Genomic DNA, 20084 nt, shown 5'->3' with positions numbered 1-20084 from the left:
TGGGCAGAGCTCAAGCTTTCATCGCTTTTACTAAGGTCCCAGACCCTAATGACTTTGTCAGGGCTAAAGCTTTTCACAGTCATTGTTACAAAAGGCCACAGGGTGCAAATTTCAAAGCTTTATACATAGTCCTCAGACCTTGCCCTATCAATCAGTGGTCATGGGCATGTCCTCTTATCAGTCCCCTAGCATTCTGAAAATAATTGAAGCCCATAGAGTAGAAGAAGACTATGAAAAGACAGTAAATGGGTTGTAGGTAGCCATTTGCTCATTTAATAATCCAATTAAGAAATGGGAGTGAACATGAATTTGGAGGTCATGCTAAGATCTGTAAGAGAACCTTCAAAAAAAAAATTAAAGAGAGAATGACAGAATGGGAAAACTCTGTTTCACTAAAAGAGACCTTGAAGAAGATTTAGTAGCCACTGGAGTGGTGGTGTAACAAGCCTAATGCATCTTGGAAACTAATTCTGTGGACTGATAAAGTTATGACATTTTTTTTTTCTGGCAGTAAGCAGTAAAACTGTGTTTGGATTAAAAAAAAAAAAGGCTGAATAACTGTGGAAAAAGAGCACCCCTCCAACCGATAAGCATAGGGTAAAGTAATCATGCTTTAAGCTTGTGTTTAGTCCAGCCAGTGGTATAGGGAAGATTTCATTGGTAGAGGGAAGAATGGATTCAATCAAAATTTGCAAATTTTGCAATCAAACTGAAAAAAAGACTGAAGATGAAGAGGATGGCTTCTACAATAGGATAATCATCCTCAAAATCCCCAATGGACCACCTAAAGAGGGGCAACTCTTCAAGTATGACATGAGTGAAAGTCTATGAATAGTCCTCCAAAAAGCAGTGCATGCAGGGACCAAGAATAGAACAGAACTAGAAGCCGTTTATAGTGAATAATAATAGAAAAATCCTTCAAAAAAAGAACTGAAAGACTCTTATCTCTCTACAAAAAGCACTCACATGCTACCAAAGGGGAAGTTACTGTATATTCTCAATGCAGGGTGGCAAAACTTTTGTTCTCTTTGCAGTTTTATTTTTTTATTTGAAACTGTGAAATATTAAAATTTTAAAAATCAGGTCACCTTTTTCTCGCTCAAATTCACAGTGACAGAAATGTTGGGTACCCAAACATCTGGATGCCACTGTATATGTCTCATCATTCCTGGTGGCAATGTGATGTGAGCTGAGTGGCAACAGCAGAAGGAATCAAGAGGAGATGACCTTGTAAATAAACTACTGATTCTAATCCCTCCCTGCAGGCTTCACAGCCGTTCCAACTTGTCAATCACTCTGAACTTCCACACAGGCTCTACTAAACCTGCAATTTTAGTGGGGTTTTTTGACAATCTATGTTGCTGTTTTAGGTATAAAAAAATCTGCACGATTTGGAAACACCCAGACACACACATATTACTGTGTTATAAATATATATTGTGCATAGAGCAAGCCTGTATTGATGGGTTTTGCGAGGAGGATTAATACCTGTCAGGTTGGGGCTTTAGCTCTGTACAGGAGAGGGCAAACGGTCACGAAGAGTGGTGAAAAGATTATTATCCTTATTATGATGCCTTGACGTCCTCACTTCATCTATCACGCCACCTCGCCCCTTCATATTTCACCCTGTCTCCAGATCCACTATGCTCTCCACACCTTTCCTCAAATATGATTGATTCCCTGCACAAACATCTCATTTTCTATAACTCAACTCTGTTACTTCTTACACTACCCTAAGACTTCCCTTTATTACTCTAGGTGGTAAATTTTCAACCCTTTTTTAGGCTCATCCATCTTTGAAAGCCCTGTTAGAATTTTTAGATCTCAATCCTTGCCAACATCTTCACTCTCTGAATTCTCCACATACCTATAAGCTCCATCTGAAGTGTTCGTGAATGCTTCTATCTGCCAAGGCTGATACGGAGCTTGCTGATGGCTGATGTTTGCAACCTTCAACTTTAGCAAGCTGCTCAACATCAAGAAATGATTGATTGATGCACTTGTAGTCAACACAGACCAATTTTGTTTTGCAGAGTGGGGTCACCTTCGTTGAATCACCTTGTTTTACTGAACTGATTGTGTTGTTGCACAATGAGCAATTGACGCATCTCCAAGCAAGTAAATGAGAGACTTATAGAGTGAATGAGTGAGTGGGTGACTGATGATGAGTGAAAGGTTGGGTTAGTGAGATAAGCAGGTTGATCCCACTTCACAACATCACACTTGGCACCAGGAAATGAGTTTCCCTTTGATCAGTGTTGCACTCTTGTAGCCTCAATCGCTCCTGTGCTCCCTGCTGCTCTATCTCTCCCACAGGTGATGAGGGGGGTGGGCCCAGGGGCAGCATATCAGAGGACCTGAAAATGTGTGAATGTTTGTGAGATACTGTGGATGTCTGTGTGTGTGTAAAGGTGGAGACCTGGCTATGATGCCTCCAGGTGAACAACCATTTGGAAAGTGCCTCGCACTCTGACATGCTCATGCACACTCTAGGCATCCGCTTAACCAAAAACAACATTAGAAATGCATAGCACATCAAGCAAGGATTGATAAACTTGCCACAACTGTGTTTACCATCGAACCGTGAGAGATCTAAGATGTGCCACTCACAAACGATCCTGTCAAAACTTCTTGAAGTCCCAATGTGCACTGCTGCCAAGACCAAAACTGATCAAGACTCTTTCTTGCGTTCAAGAAAGCATCACAATTTGACATCAAAACCACAGCATTGCTTGTGGCACTTCAGAAAGCACCCCAAATCACTTGGAAACTTTTTTCTAAGTAACCTTATCTTAGCAGAACCAAATGCACAAATCATCATATGACACAATCAAGCTGCATCATTCTCTCAGCGGCTGCCAAATGGCGCACTTGCTTGGTTCGATGATTTGAGATAAGACCTGCCTTATGATTCTGCCTTATGCCTGTCTTACTGACAAGTACTGAACTAACAAAATTGCCACCTTGCTGCTATATCCCCCATCAGGTGAAGCCACAGTTTAAACACGTCTCTCAAGGCTAATAACATATATATTGAAGACCTTGAAAGAATTTAATAGATGGACGCCAAAGATTAGTGTCACCAATTCGGCATCACAAGAAATGTGAAAAATCTTTGCCCAGATTAGCGGAGAACATTAGGATCCTGAGGTCATCGCTTAATTATTTACTATTTGTGTAATTAGCACATGAAGGCTGTCACCATTAAAATGTAATTAAATTTGAAAAAAATCTCAAGACATTCAATAGATTAATGAGAACATAATGACAGTTTTTTATATATATATATATATATATATTAAATCATAAACTACAGATATTCAATTAATTTTATTATTTATGTACTTACGGTACTTATTCTTCTCCCTAAAGAGACCCCCCATCCCAAAAAAAAAAAAAAAAAAAGGATCTTCATCTTTTGGGTAGCAGGCAATTTTTAGTGTGAAATCTCATCAGGTAGATTAGTTTGTCTTGTGTCAGGTTCTCTTATGCAAAGGCCAAAAACCAAGAGAGCCGCATATGTCTTGCTATAGAGCCGCTGTGTGACAGAAAAAGCCGAGGTGCCCCGTGGGCTTTTGTTAAGTTGATAAGAATTTCAAAGCCATGCTCATTAAATTCCACCTGAAGTGGTTTCAATCACATGTTTGTCTTCAAAGATATTTTGTTTACTAACCTTCCTCCATGATTGCATAAGTTTGTAATTAGATTTTTTTTTCATATATTAGCAAGCTTACACCTTTATTGTTTTTTCAGTTGATCATCAAAACTGAAGGGAACCAGTGATCCAGCTCAAATAAATTTTAATGTTTTTTTCTAGTTCATTGAGGGCCTGTTTCTGATCCGTGATTAAAAAGGGGGGAAAAAACAAAAATAAACAAGCAAACAAAACAAAGCTATTGAATGTAGGTTATCATGACATTGTCTGGCTTACATATTTAATACATCATAGTCAGCTAACATAAAGCTATGCATCTAATAAGCAACACCTTAGGGAGTCTCGGGCTCTACGTCTGTTCAAAAATCTACTTTGAATCTATTTTTAATCTTTTAACAACCAGCCTTACATGCATATTTTTTTATTTTTTTTTTAGTTTTCTGAGTTTCTTTTTGTTTTAATCTCTGATAAAGTAAGATAAAATGACTCAGACTACTCATGAAGTCCTTGCATATCCCCTAGTTGCTACAAGAAAGCAGCTGCAATCTAAGAGATTTGGTCCACAAACTGCCAGTAAACTTGCAAGCAGCAGGTTGCTGATGTGAAAGTGACTGAGCACAATTCTACTCATCTTCAACAACAATGACCAAAATGCCCAAGGGCGTAACTGCTTGTCTGAGTGTGCTAAAGTGGAGCCATTCAGTGAGCTTGTACTGTGTAACGTACAGCCCATTCTGCATTTTTTTTTTTCTTTGCCCTTTTCACAGAAGTTTGACTTATTTGCAAACTTCATATGTATGAGCAGGATTTGTACAGGGGTGAAAAAAACCTTTAGGGTGATATATAATTGCAGGTGCATAAGTGAATGGCTTTATAGAATTTCACATTTAGCCGTGCTCTGTGCTCTGACTAACCTCTTGTCATTTATGAAAAACACCACAGGACTCTCAAACTCACATCGCAGGCCTAGTGATAGACTGGTGCCCCACCCATTGCCTATCTGCCTTTCACCCTATGAGAGCTGGGTCAGGGTTGAACCTTTACTACCTGAACCTTTATTCAGCCACTCTGAGAACCACACGGTTGGCACTTCATGTATTTCTTGGTAAGTTTGGTAAGTTTGGAGTTTGGAATGTATAGACAAATAAGCAGAGCTTATTTTCCTTTTAATAAGCTTGGGTAAGCAGAGTAAGCATACACAAGCTCTGAGTCTTGTGTGTGCGTATCCACCAAGCAACACTTTAGAATATCTGGGGTTTTTTTTGTGTTTTTGACAATGGATGTGACAACTGAGGGGTAGAACTGACTGATGGGCTCAACATGGTTCTCTGTGGGCAGTGCGTTGGCGCTACGGACAGCTCACCTACCTGCCGAAAGTTGCTGGTCATAGCCAGAGACCCAGCTTCCATCTCCAGGGACATGTTTTCAGAGGGGCAGCAATATAAAAATAGCAGCAGCACTTGAAGCAGTCCAGAGGTACACAAGGAAACAACCTTGAAGTGAGTTTGGCCACACAGGAATTTCAATTATGAAATTCCAAAACTCTAAGATCATACCTCACGTCTTACACAGTCAGTTATAGAGAGGAGCAGAGCTCTTTACTGAGCAGGAGCATCTGGGAACACAACAAAGAGTCCAAGGCTTTATTACACCAGCCTCCAAAGTGGAGAGCTGCACCAGAGCAAGCTTGAGACCTACACAATGTTAGGCAAGTGTTGTGGCCGATCCGCATATATTCTGCTTGATCACTGGTATTTGAGAAATGACAGGTGTTGTAGTACTTAGGGATAGTGAGCATTATAGTCTTCAGCTCAACTAAGTTATACCCTTAAGTCTGTTTTGCACTTCTGCTCTCAAGTTACCCTCCATGTGTCTGAACATCACAGCCACACTCTCATGCAAACAGACAGTGACAAAGAGAGGAGAGAAAGGCAGTCAGGCACAAATCAACACTCACAACTGGGTTACAAGTGACATCCCTTGTCTGCATCCATGTGCCTTACAAACAGACCTAATTACTGGCAGAAATTCCATTACTGGAATTAACAATGGTTTAATTTATTTTTCAATAATTTATTAACCACCAGTTCATTCCTAATGGAAAAGCCCTTTTTTAAAAAACAAATTTTGTTTTGAATGTAATAACTGTTAAACTCACACAGCCAGAGAAGTTATCAAAAAATAAATAAAAAGGTACCCATGCAGAAAGCTGAATTATTTTCTAAGGAAAAGGTAGGCAGCGAGTGGGGAAGGAGTGTTTTCAGTGACATGGCGGCAGGATTTCTCAGAGTGAAGGCTACACAGACTAGAGAGCACAGTCTGACAAAAACAACTGAGGAATACATGCTCAGTGCAAATCAATGCAAATGTGATATAAGTGATTTAAAAAGGGCTTGTCTGATCCATATTTGTGATGTGTGAGAAATGTACCTTTACTCCAGAGGATGTGTAGGTGGTCCTTATCCAGCGGCTGGTTCAGAATGATCAGACAGATCCTCTGTGTGCCTGAAAAGGAACAGACACAAGGAAAAGGGGAAACGAGTAAATAATAAATATCATATAGAAAGACGACTGATGGAGCATAATCAGGAACACGTAGCAAAATGGTAACGCATAAACATGTCATTACTTGCGTGTTCAAAGCAATACCTGTTTGGAGACCACTGTTTGTGGCACTGAATATTTAAAAAAATAATAAGAACAAAGCAGCAATGACAAGCTATTATAAGGCTCCAAGAAGGAAACAAGAAAATAAAAGAGAAGATTAAAAAATGAATTCATTTCAAGCAAGTCTTGGTTTCTCGCGTGATCAAAATTGATTCCCACTCGATCCAATTAAGCTGCAAAAGGGTTTGCTTGCAACACCAGAAGATAACAAAACCTAATACCTCTATGGACAGTGGGCATCCAGCTCAGACAATGATTTCCCTTGATTATAGTGCTCTAATCTCCTTGATCAGGGTCACAATCAGTGTGTGGATACCTATCATCTGTTTAAAAAAAAAAAAAGAAAGAAAGAAAGAAAAGCAGTACCCAGGCTTGCACACATTTCATCTTTTTAAAACCCCTAACCTTAGTTACATATTGTACATGAAAACAAAGGCAAACCCCTTCAAATCATAAAACTAACATATCCTGTCATCCTCACCTTGCTTTCTTATCAGTGTACCTCTGCGTTTCTTTGTCAAAGTCTCTCTCGTGGTGCTGCATTTCATAAACCTATTTCTTCCCTGAAGATCCCATCAATCTTGCTTTTAGCTTTTCTTTGCTCTGCTGCTAATGCGGATCCCCTGACTAATACTTTAGAATTGTCATTTATCTATCTGCAGGAAATTGGAAAAAAGGGAAACGTTCATTGACAAAGTAAAAACAGAGCTGCTAGGAAAGCTTTAATGGACCAAAGACTAAAGCACAACCTTTCTTCCCCTCACCATCGCACTTTTCATCGCTTGCTCATTTATCTTTCGCTCTCATGTCTGCTCTTATAAATGATTTCCCATCCATTTTTAAAGCTGCCTTTTATAACAACGCCAAAATGCTATCTGCAACTTGAAGGATCACCTTGTGATTACGCTCTCCTAAAGCAAATTTATGTAAATTCCATAACTGCACGATAAGAAATGTCCAATAAAGCTTGTATCCCTCCCAATACATCCTGATGGAAAAAAGCAACAGCATGGAAAGAAAGAGCAGAATATACTTCAGGTTTCATCAACTTCTCACAGGAAATTGTGCATCACCTGGAATAAAAAAAAAAAAAAAAAAAGCTCTTTTTTTTTGGACTTTGTACCCTCAGGTGTAAAAAGTGCATTTAGACTTGGCTGAGAAAGTGTGGCGAAATAAAATGTCCTTTGGGTTTGTGACTTTGTTGCAGCAGTGGGCTTGATGTTGTTAAAAAGTTCACATCACTAGAAGGTCATTTCCAATCCGAAAGCCAAACCCCAGCCGACTATGGTAAAAAGAAGAGGGGAGGATAAAGAGGCGACACAAAGGAGGAGGAGAAGAGAGGAGGATGCACGGAGGGGGCGGATGAGGAGGAGAAGATTTGTCAGTCTTGTCTCTTAATTGGCTGGAGGTGTACAGAGAACAAAAGGCAAACTCAACCAGCCGTGACTTTTCAGATAACCCTTCGACACACAAACACTCCCCCACCCCCACACATGCACACACAAGGAGGCGCGTGGCCTTTCGTGCACTTCGTTTCAAAGAAATGTCACCTTGGGATTCTCTTAAAAGTGCCAGACAGCATAAATACTACAAACACATGCGCACACATACAAACACACACACGCGCGCACACCATATCCAAACACATAAGCTAGCACAAAGATATTCCAGGAATAGGTATTTATAATTAAAATGATGAAATTTAAAAGGCTAACTGTGCACACTAGGGATTTTAAAATGCAGACATCCAGGGGCTGTTCTCATATTCTCCTTGGAGACTCTAGATAAGCATTTCCTCCAAGAGATTAAACTAAAGAAGTCATAAATATATTCTAAAACTGTATCACTGTACTGTGCAGTTGGGTTAAAAAAAAAAAAAAAGTATATGATGCAGGGAATCTCAGACGCATCTTTCACCTTTGATAACAAGTGACAAATTTAGCTACAAAATTATAACACCGGGAGTATGTGCAATTGAGTTGCTTCGGCATCATTCTGGGGATTATTTGCACACCCTGAGAAATCTCTAGACTAAATCTTGGATTTGTACAGTGAGCAAATGCAATAGTGTAACCTGCAATGCTTATCTAACATGCTTGAGTAAACATTTGTTTCAATGAATGCTTCAAAACTGCTGATAGCTTCCTGTCATGAGTGAGTGTCTCTTGACTGATGTTGGTCTTCGCGTGTTACTGATTTTCAAGCTGAACACAAATAGAAAATCAACAGCAGTTCTGTCATCCTGCTTTGCACAAATGATGCATATGTGTGAGAATGTCAAGTATATACAAACATACTCTATGCACAGCAGTATGCGGCGAAAATACACCTCTGCAGCTGAAAAAGATTATAGTGATTAAGTGAGAGTCACAAAAGAGGCAAGAGGGATGAAAATGTGCTATGATGTAATAAATATTTTTATGAAATATGATAGATAATGCAGTTGAGACCATCACAAGCTGAAACAGTCCCTTCAAATTATTTGTATTGTATGTCAATGACAAAAATAAATCAGTTTAATGGAGAGGAGTGTGTATGTGCTGAGAAGCAGCAAGCTGTGAATTTATTATCACTTTATTAGGCACACCTGTTCAACTTTAACACAAATATCTAATCAGCCAATCACATGGCAGCAGCTCAGTGCATTGAGGCATGTAGACATGGTCAAAACAACCCGATGAAGTTCCAACCAAGCAGCAGAATGGGAAGAAAGGTAATTTAAGTGACAATAAAAGACTGGAGAAAAATATTGCCTGGTCTGATGAGTCTCAGTTTCAGTTGCAACATTCAGAATGAGAATTATGGTGTAAACAACATGAAGGCATGGCTCCATCCTGCCTTGCATCAGTGGTTCAAGCTGGTAGTCGTGGTGTAATGGTGTGGGGAAAATCGTTTAAACACCACAGACAGGTATGAGTATTGTTGTTGAACAGGTCCATCCCTTTATGTACCCATCTTCTGATAGCTTCTTCCAGCAGGATAATGTGCCATGTCACAAAGCTCATACCATCTTCCTGAACATGAAAATGAGTCCACTGTACTCAAATGACCTCCAGAGTCATCAGATCTCAATCTAGTAGAGTAGCTTTGGGATGTGATTGAGTGGGAGATTCACATCATAGATGTGCAGCCAACAAATCTGCAGGAACTGTGTGATACCATCACGTCATTATGGACCAAAGTCTCCAAGGAATGTTTCCAGCACCTTGTTGAATCAATGCCATGAAGAATTACGGCAGTTCTAAAGGCAAAAGGGGTCCAACCTGGTAGCAGCAAGGTGTACCTAATGAAGTGGCTGGTGAGTTTACATCACTTTATCGTAACATCATAAAATGCACTTTTTAAGTAACCTTTAATCAAATATCATAATTGTTGTTTTAAATCATATTCAGTCAATTAAATTTGTTAACTTACTAATTACATCAGCCCAATTATGTACAAGCTTGTTTATAAAAAGAAAGCAACACTATGATTATCTTTAATGATCTGATCTGAATCCCTATATTTAGCTGACTCTCAATACTCTCAATACCTCTGAAAGACTACGAGCACGCAGCCTAATTGAAACATTTGCAATAATAAATATTCAGCCTAGAGCCAACACAGTAACTGCAGAACAGAGGCAAGTGAGCAAGTTTTTTTGTTGTTTTCATTTAATTAATATAAGCCTACTTATAATAAATGGTAGCTTTGTTAAATTGTAAATTAAGTTTCAATTTTCAGTTAGAGGCAGTACAGTGGCACGGTGATTAGCAGCATTAGCCTTAGCAAGAAGGTCCTGGATTCAAAACCACCATCTAGTGGAAGCCTTTCTATGTGGAGTTTGCAATGTGTCTGTGTGGGTTCTCTCCAACCCTGAATTGGATAGGTTGAAGAAAATGGATGGATGGGTGGAAAAAGATGGATGGATGGATGTTCAGTTAAACCTCTATTGCTTTCTGTTTCTCACTTTATTGTTGAGAATTTAATGGCTCATACAAAATAAATTTAGCAGCATCTTTAAAAGCAGTTCTTGACATCGGACCTTGTTTCTCTGAGCCCACGTTCTTGTTCGATGGTGTATTTTTTTACATTCCACTCTGCGAGTTGTCAGACGTAGACAAGAGGAGGTCAGGAGCACAGCTATCCAAACGGTGGCAGGCTGAAGCAGAGTGGTTATAAAAAAATTACAACACTTCTTCAAGAAATAACTCCAGGAATGCAACAAACGCCACAGAGCACCATGCTGTTTAAAAGGATGATTTTTCTAGGACTCAGACCTCAAATTCATCTATATCTTATCAGTAAAACTACATAAAGTATGCGCCTGTGACAGTTAGATGCCAAGGAATCCAAAAAGGATGAGAAAGGCAAAACCTCAGACAGTGCTCAGCATACTGGGGATATAACCTTTGTTCACTCCTACACTCTTATTATAACATAAATGGAAATATGATATATAAGACAAAAACAGAGTACAGTTCTAAAAAGTTTGAAAGTCAAGCTTGTCATTTGATATGACCATCTTTATTCTTAAACACAGCCTGAAGACTCTTACACAGATTTCTTGTGATTTCTTTAAGTAGTCTTCAGGAATAGTTCTCCAGGCCTCTTGAAGGACATCCAAAGCTCTTCTGTTCCTTTCTGTCAAGATGATCCCACACTGCTTCAATAATGTTGAGGTCCAGGCTCTGGGGAGGCCAATCCATGACCGATAGTGTTCCACTGCATGCTTTTCTATCCAGCTATGCTTTTACTACACTGACAGTGTGACTGAGATCATTGCCATGCTGAAAAATGAATCTATTGCCAATCAGATGTTTTCCAGATGCTATTGCATGGTTATTTAAAATCTGATGGGACTTTTCTGCATTCATAATTCCATAAATTTTGAGTTGCAGTCCCAAACAATGACAGAGCCTCCACTGTGTTTTACAGGTGGCTGTAGACACTCAGTGTTGTGTGTCTCTTGATCGCCTACCAATGAGTTGAACCAAAAATCATCACTCCATCAGACCTGCTGCCGCTGATTTTCAGTCCAGTTCTTGTGTAATCTGTCATATCTCAGCCTTCCCCTTCCTTGAGAATGGCTTCTTGACAGCCAGTCCTCCTCTGGGACCATTTCTGATGAGGCTTCAGTGAACAGCGGATGGATCAACTGAAAGGCTGGATGCATCTCTCAGGTCTTTGCTAGATTTTTTTTTCCCCTGGTTCTTAAAGACATGAATAATAGCTCTCTGAGAGTCACCTTGTTGGGTAAAAATACTGTTATAAAAATAATAATGTTAACGTGTGTTTTCTTTGGCATCTCTTTCGTAGCTTGAACTAAAGAAATGGAAACACATTTGTGTGTTATGTGTACACAACACTGGTTCATCTCTTGAGTGAGGTGACAAAGTCTGGCTCCTTGGACACAAAACAAAGACTTTTGCACAGTACTGTAGTTTTGCAAAGCTTCTGCATTTTCCATTTTTGTTGATGTAGTTACTAAGGTGGGTCATTCTACTTTGTGCTTCCTACTGAGATCAAAGTGTGGTATAACATACATGGGGACACCAGGTGGGCCGGCTCTGTAGTCGGCGTGAAGCTGGACTCTCTGGTGATGGTGGCAGAGAAGAGGACTATGGACAAACTACTGGGCATTATGGGTGATACCAGTCATCCTCTGCACACGGCCATCAGCAACCAGAGGAGTTTGTTCAGTGATAGACTGCTGCTTCAATAGTGTAGGACCAACAGACTGAAAAACTCTCTGAAAAACAGGAGGACAGTTTGGGGGGGAGGGGGGGGCAGCCTGAGCCTGACCATAAACACAATGTAACGTAAAACAGTACTGGACAATGAATACTATCAATGTGCAATTATTACCGCACCTGTCTGACATCTTATATCTTCTTTGTCTTGTTGTATCTTTGCTTATTATTTATCTATTTATTCTTTGCTTGTATATTCCTGACTGTATATTTCTAACTATATCTCTGCTTGTGTGACTATAATGTAAAAAGCACTACTGGAACTTTATTTCCCTGACGGAACCCTCCCAAAGGGATTAATAAAGTTTAATCTAATCTAATCTAATCAATAAAAACAGGAAGTTCATGGCAGAACTCTTGCAGTTGATTGCATTAGAGTTCACAGGTGTACCTAATAAAATGAGTACAAATGTCAAGAATTACATGGAACTAATAAATGTAAGTCTAGCTGCAACACAAGAGACTGAGGAAAGTACAAGTGTCTGCTGTCTGTTCGACAGGCCAAACTGTTGTACGATCCCGTTGACCTTTACAGGTCTGGTAATAACCTGCCCTTCGGCTCACATCAGCTTTGCTTCCTCCAAGCTCATACCACCAGAGAGCTCACATAAACCTTGACCTGAGAGCAGTGGCTAAAGGCAGATATAACCAGCTTCCTCCTCAGGTCTGTAGGGCAGCCAGCCATCTGGAGAGTTTCTTTTTTAGGAGCATCACCAGATACAGAATATGTCAGATTGCCATTAGGATAATGAATCCTATTGTAATGTGCCAGCTTGACTTTGGAAATGAGATAATAAATATGCTATGTACTGGTTTGATATGGATCTCTAATGTTGTAACAACATTTTATATGATGTCGGACATTTTATTCAGTAGCAAACAAGATTTTTACATTCTAGAACGATCAAAATTAATCAAACCACCTCTTTGAAGAAAAAACATCAAGCACCACTTTCAACAAAGAAAAAAAAAAGAGAAAAAGACATATCTCTTACATATATACAGAGTTGTCATGAAAGTGCAAGTGATTTGTTCTCCAGTTCTAATTCCCCAAAGACTGTGTGTCAGAGTGAGTGGGAGAAGCAGAGGGAGGAAGACAAGTGTGACAGTGATGCGAGTAAGCGTGAATTTTGATCAGACGCATTGAGATCGTTGTGTTTGGGTGGGTGCCCCACACACCAGAATAGCTTGTGTGTGGGGAAAAGAAAAAAAAAACATATGTAGCTGTGCGTGAACCTTCAGATTTGATTGATTGTGCGCATGTGTTTGAAAGGCAGTACCTGAGGGCAGCAGGCAGTCCAAAGGCGTCAGCTCTCCATCCATGTCTAGGATCCACAGTAGCCTGTCTTCAATTGGTCGATTCACTTAGAATTCAGGAGAACAGGACAGAACAGGGCTGCTACTCTTCTTTTTTTTCCCCCCCTGCTATTTGTTCCTTTTATCCTTTGCCTGTAAACCTATCATACAAAGCCATTCAAATTTTCAACTCCCTAAAACAAGCAAACTGATTACAAACACAAACATGCACATGGAAGCATTTGCAACACTAAGGTTTACACGCACGTTTCAGAACACAATGCTGACATTAGGGCTGCAGCTAATGATTCTTTTCTTGGCTAATGAATGTAGTGAATTTCTTTAATGATTACCTGCACTTGGTAGAAAATCTAAAAACAAATTGTGAAAATTGTCAGCTAATTTTTCTCACACTTCTTGATTATGTCAGTGATCTTTTGGTCAAAGAAACAAACTGATGAACTGATCTGGTTTTTTTTTTTGTTGTTGTTGTTGTTAAACTAATTAATTAATCAAACACAATACCAATGAAAAATACTGCATATCACCATATGCATGCCAGAGAGGAACCAAACTCATAAAGCATTACAGCCACACAACTGTTCTCATGATAGTTTCAGTCATTACAATACAATATAGTTACAGTTCCCATCTTTAAAATGTGTGGACCTGATACATTAGACAGCAAACTGGGGAGGTTGAAATGTCTGAAGGCACACTTTACTCAATGTGCAACTTGTATAATATTTTGTTAAAAGGAATAACTACCATATTCATTAAGAGAAAATTAACAGCTATTATTGTAAAACTCGTGCTTAATATAAAAAGAAGCACATAATCTCAAAGGCATTAAGCTTCACTCAGCAGCCCTATAGATAACCGGGGTCTACAAAAGATCGAAAAGGCTAAATACTCCTAACTCCTAATGTGCCAGCTACTTTGACAGCATGAAACACATATACACTGCACCTGAATCCGCACACCTTCCAGCTTTAGCCACCAAAGCAGAGCAAACTCACAACCCACCTACAGCAGGGTTTAGTTCTTGATTATAACAGTACTTTGACCTCATTAAACCTTGAACAGCTCCTCCTCATTAATAATCATTTACAGTACACCCACAAAGATGTGGTGCAAGCAAGTTTTTATTTTTACAAGCGAAAATAGGTTTGTTACTTAATAATGAACAGTTTCCCTGTCTTCTCCTCTCTCTTTCTTATTCCACACAGACGCTGGGTTGAATAAAATATATTCGGGCTAAATGCAGCGCCTCGCTTAGCTTTTTAATAGGAGCCGACCGCACATATTCACACAGCCCTGCGCTGGAGTGCCGGAATGAAACAGCGTTCATTCATTTCAACAAGCATTTCATCCAGAAGCTGAGAAGCCCTCCCTCAAAGATACAACCGTCCGACTCCAACAAAAGCGACACATAAACACTGTGAAGCTGTCAGTGCTTTACTTTGAAAGAAATCCTTTACAAACTTACAGGTTTGTACCACTTCCTCCATTATTTGGTGTAAACAGTCAACGAGAGGGAGAGACGCGCACAGAGAGGGGAGTGACTAGTGGCTTGAGTTTGCTATGGGGACACCTAGAGGCCAAGGGTGGAAATGAGTTTCCTTTGTACACTGCGCTCTTACATGGGAATTCTCAAAGGTAGTCCCCCCCAGGGGCTCTTAAGGAAACCTGAAAAATTAGAAATAGTTTAACCTCTTAGATTTTTTTTAATATGTAAAAATGATCCAAGTTAGAGAGAATAATAACTGCTTTCTCTCTGTCAGTTTATCTGCACAATCCATACTACATGGACAGTGAAGTGATGTCAAATTTAATAGCTAATCAACAAAACAACTGTTTTTTGTATTACAGATGGCAAAACAAATCAAATTCAAAAGCCTGCTGTGCTGATATATTGTGTTGATATTTGGTGTTATGTGTAAAATTTAAAAATGTTAATGTGTCGAGGACCCCTGAAGCAAATCTGCACTGACATCAGCGACCCATACTTTAGTTTAATGAAGCATTAATAGTCTGACATTTAGATGCTTCATTGATTTGCCTCCACAGGGAAATTTACCAGGTTTTGTCCTGCTTAAAAAAAAAAAAAAAAAGTACAGCAAGCCAGATGAACCCGTATTGTATCCCACTATCTTCATCACCCTGCCATCCAAAGGTGGGTTTGACTGATTTAATAAAAAAACAAACAAACTGTTGCCTGTTGAGGCTATTTAGACATTTAGTTTTAATGGTTCAGCATGATGATGAGAGCCAGAGTAATTGGAATAATGAATCAACATTAATTTAATGCACACAGTTATACACACACCCAGTCACTTACATCTTCCTCTGCTGTTCTTGAAGACAGGCGCACCGAATGTCATACTTGCTGCACAAAAAAAAAAAAAAAGAAAGTACACAAGCAAAACACAGAGAGGTAAACATATCACGAGCACCCATACACACACGAATACGAGCAGCAGACTGATGGTGTATGCCTCAGATATCTCCAGACAGCAGTAGAAGCACTGTAAAGTGAGCAACCAAATCTTTCTCAAGGTGAAGCCACTCCAGAGGCTCGTTAAACCAAACGTTGTCTCATCAGTCAGCAGTTGTTCTGTCTCTGCCTGACACCCTGCACATGGAATGTACGCACTTGCACAGACATCTAAGCTGCACACACATGCACACACATGCTACGCTAGCTATGGGAAGTCATTCATTCTGTGGGCATGCATTATAAATACAGCCATGAATAAATTCCAGGATCAGTGCATTCTTCATTGGAAGGGATTTCTTTTACGAGCCTACACCCCCTGAATGTTTGATCAGATTTCCCTTTCTCAGCGCATCCATCCAACCAGCTCACCCCCTCTTGGACATCGGTCTTTCCAGTATTTATTCCTATTTCCCTTGCTTAGAATTCCTTGATAGAATATTTTTTGCAAAAAGTGAGCCATTGTTAAACTAGATAAAGATGACAATGCAGCTACTTTCTCATGAACAGGTGAGGTGCACGGGTTTTAAACAGGTGATTGACATTGTGGAATATTCAATGACTGAAACTATATTAACTTTTCTGTCAATCATTAGAAACTTGGGTTGTGAAGAATGCTGTGCAGCATGCCACAAACCGTGCAGCCTCTGCTCAGGTTGTGAAAAATGCAGCGATCACATTCTCCAAACCCATCAATATTGATTTCAGAGTTGACTATTGATCTTCAACCACGTTGCCAGTTATCATGCTGAACTTGAGGGAAATGTAAAAACTGAAGCATCAAACATTTAATGTAATGCAGCCATGAAAAAAAAGGGTCTCATTTATTGTAAGTATTGAGATTTTAATTTTGCATTCTCAAATGAGGTAACACTCGATACAGTGACTACAGATTAAAATGGCATACTCAAACAACACAAGGAAAATTAGCTCTCTCTATAATTTATCCAACAAAAATATAAATAAACACACTCTTCTGTTAAAAAAAATAGTACATGGATCATTTTTTCTCTTCTCTTTCGCTTCATATCCAATATTTCATTGGTATTTTAATCTGGACTTTGAGTAGGCCATTCTGTGTCGGTGTCTGTAGGATAGTTATTCTGCTGAAAAGCATCAGCTCTTGGACCGATGGCTTCACAATTATCTACAGACCCTTTCTGATATAATGAAAAATTCATAGTTGAGCCAATGACAGCAAGCTGCCCGGTCCCTGAGGCTTCAATGCAACCCCAAAACATATAATTTCCACCACTATGCTTTACAGCTGGTATAAGCCATCTTCAGCTCGCAGTACACTTGTCTGCTGTTAGTGTGACCAGACAGCTCTGTCTCTAATTCATCTGTTCACAGCACATTTTCCAAAGATCCTGCTTTTGTTCATTAGTAGCAATTGTAGTCGAAAGCAGTTTAATGCCCACAGCTGCACAAGGTACCTGCAGATCCTGTGATGAAATGTTGGGCTTCTTGGAGAATTATGTTGCATCAGACAGTCAGCTCAATTAGTTAATTTGCTGGGGCAGCCTGTCTTGGTCAAATTGGCAGTTGTTTAAAATTGAAACTTCTGGTAGACGATTTTTATTGCAGGGGGGAAAAAAAAGTTTTTTAAATCTCTTGCTGGTCTCATAGAAATTTCCATCCTTTATTTTAAGGCCAGAGAGTTATTTAGGTATTAGCATGATGATAACACCCTTTTCAAAAGTAAACAATACAGCAAAATCTCGACATCAGAGGTTTAAATAACAAAAGTTTCACATGTAGCTGTCACCAGTTTCCCATCAATCTGTGAAGGGTTCTAAGGCCATTTTCAAACAATTTAAAGTCCATCATTCTACAGTGAAAAAGATTATTCGCAAATTGAAAACATTCAAGACAGCTGCCAATCTTTCCATGAGTGGATGTCCCGGCGCATTCACCCCAAGGTCAGACTGTGCAATGCTTAGAGAAACTGCAAAAAAACCCTAAAAAACTACATCTCACAGTCTGCAGGCCTCAGTTAGCATGTTAAATGTTAAAGTTCATGACAGTACAATAACAAAAAGACAGAACAAGTATGACACATTTGGGATTATTAACAGAAGAAAGCCTCTTCTCTCTAAAAACATGGCAGCACAGCTTAAGTTTGCAAAGTTGCATCTGAACAAACCACAAGACTTCTGAAACAAAGGCTCATCCAAAGGACAGACACGACCAAAGTGGAGGTGTTATAAAAAAATATAATTCGCAGCACCATGTTTGGTGAAAATCAAATACAGCATATCAGCACAAACACCTCATGTGTCAAGCACGGTGGTGGAGGGGTGATGATTTGGACTTGTGTTTGAGCTACAGGCCCTGGGAGCTTTAAAGTCCTTGAGCCAACAATGAACTCTTCTGTATACCAAAGTATTCCAGAGTCAAATGAGAGGTCATCTGTTCAACAGGCAAAATTGGCTCAAACTGGGCCATGCAACAGGACAATGACCCCAAGCACACCAACAATCTATAACAAAAGAAAAGAAAATGGAAAGAATCAAAGTACTGCAACTGCCCAGTTAAAGTCCAGACTTCAGCCTGACTGAAATACTGTGATGGGACTTTAAGAGAGCTGTAAATAAACAAATGCCTGCAAACCACAGTTACTTCAAGTTATTGCTGCTAAACGTGGTTCTACAAGCTACTGAATCATGGAGTGCATTTATAATAGTTTTACACACACGTTGTGCATTATTGTTTTGTTTTAGTTCAATAAATAATGACAGTGTACCATGCCATGTGTTGCTGTTCATCTGAGGTTGTATTTACCAAATTCTGAGACCTGGTAAGGACCAGAATATTTATGATTATGTTTTGATATGTAAAATCTTCAACTGAAAGAGTGTGTACTTTATTTTTGTCATTATCTGAAACCTCGAGTTTTAATTATTCTTTTATTGTTTAACTGAATGAGTGATGAATATAATGGTACTTTCATTTTCATTGTAACTAATCTTTATTTATTTAATTAAATGATAAAAATGAAAAGACACTTTGCAAAATGTGAACTATTCCTGAGGAGGAATAGGAAACGGGAAGAGGGTGTTGATTTGGTAATCTATAATTTTCGATCCATCCCCCAACTGTTCCCACAAAGTTGGGAGCACAAAATTGTCCGAAATGTCTTGGTATGCTGAAGCATTAAGAGTTCCTTTTACTGGAACTAAGGGACCAAGCCCAGCTCCTGAAAAACACCCCCACGCCATAACCCCCCCCACCAAATTTTTCACTTGGCACAATACAATCAGACAAGTACCGTTCTCCTGGCAACCGCCAAATCCTCCAATCTCATTGTACATCCTGTATAATGACAATAAAGGCATTCTATCTATCTTCTATCTTCAAATCCAGACTCGTTAATCGGCTCACCAGATGGAGAAGTCTGCAGAAAGTTGGTGACCTCTGCGGACTATGTGCCTCAGCATCCACCCCACTCTGTGATTTTTACGTGGCCTTCCACTTTGTGAGTTGCTGTCGTTCCCAACGCTTCCACTTTTTTCTAATACCACCAACAATTGACTGTGGAATATTTAGTAGTGAGGAAATTTCACAACTGGACTTGTTGCACAGGTGGCATCCTATCACAGTACCATGCTGGAATTCACTGAGCTCCGGAGAGCGACCCATTCTTTCATTAATGTGAAAGAATGGGTGTAATGCTGCATGCCGAGGTGCTTGGTTTGATACACCTGTGGCCATGGAAGTGATTGGAACACCTGAATTCAATGATTTGGATGGGTGAATGAATACTTTTGGCAATATAGTGGACTAGCGGCTCATTTACAGCATGAAGATTCTCACAGCTGGCACATCACATAACCCCCCCCTAAAAAAAACACCCTTCCCAAGAATCCGTATGTCAGGGATTCATTTGCTGATTTTTCTTACTGCTGTGCACGGCAGGCAAATATTAAAATCTCTTGTCACTTGCATTTTAATCATCACTTTGTAGAAGCCATTTGTGGGTGATTTTTAGGTTTTGGTTTTCTTCCAACTGTCCCGCAAAGAGGACTGTTGACAGTTTCTCACCTGCAAAACCGAGCGAGGCAATGTTTGGTTGCAAACGCCACTGATGGCTGCTGAAGCTGAGCCGAGCATGCTCTGTCATTCTTTTCTCAAATTATTACCTGCTTTCAGATATTATAGTGAGGAACTGCTGTGGAGTTTCTGATTTCATTTTCTCTTCAAGGTCACATCATGGTGAAGTGACTGTGTTTGTCTT

General features: G+C 39.6%; 1 protein-coding gene across 1 annotated transcript in view; it reads right to left on the bottom strand.

The window, feature by feature from the left end:
- tpk1 (thiamin pyrophosphokinase 1) overlaps positions 1 to 14896 on the bottom strand; it is a 78321-nt gene extending 63425 nt beyond the window's left edge. The window contains exons 1-3 of the mRNA XM_030757141.1: positions 14840 to 14896; positions 13335 to 13511; positions 6086 to 6160 (exon numbers count right to left, since the gene is read on the bottom strand). Coding sequence (XP_030613001.1) covers positions 6086 to 6160; positions 13335 to 13377 — 118 coding nt within the window. The 5' untranslated portion in view covers positions 13378 to 13511; positions 14840 to 14896. The remainder of the gene's footprint in view (positions 1 to 6085; positions 6161 to 13334; positions 13512 to 14839) is intronic.
- Positions 14897 to 20084: the final 5188 nt, after the last annotated feature.

This window comes from Archocentrus centrarchus, chromosome 20 (assembly GCF_007364275.1).
Source record: "Archocentrus centrarchus isolate MPI-CPG fArcCen1 chromosome 20, fArcCen1, whole genome shotgun sequence".
Taxonomy (NCBI): Eukaryota; Metazoa; Chordata; class Actinopteri; order Cichliformes; family Cichlidae; genus Archocentrus; species Archocentrus centrarchus.
This window is presented reverse-complemented; position numbering and strand designations above follow the sequence as displayed.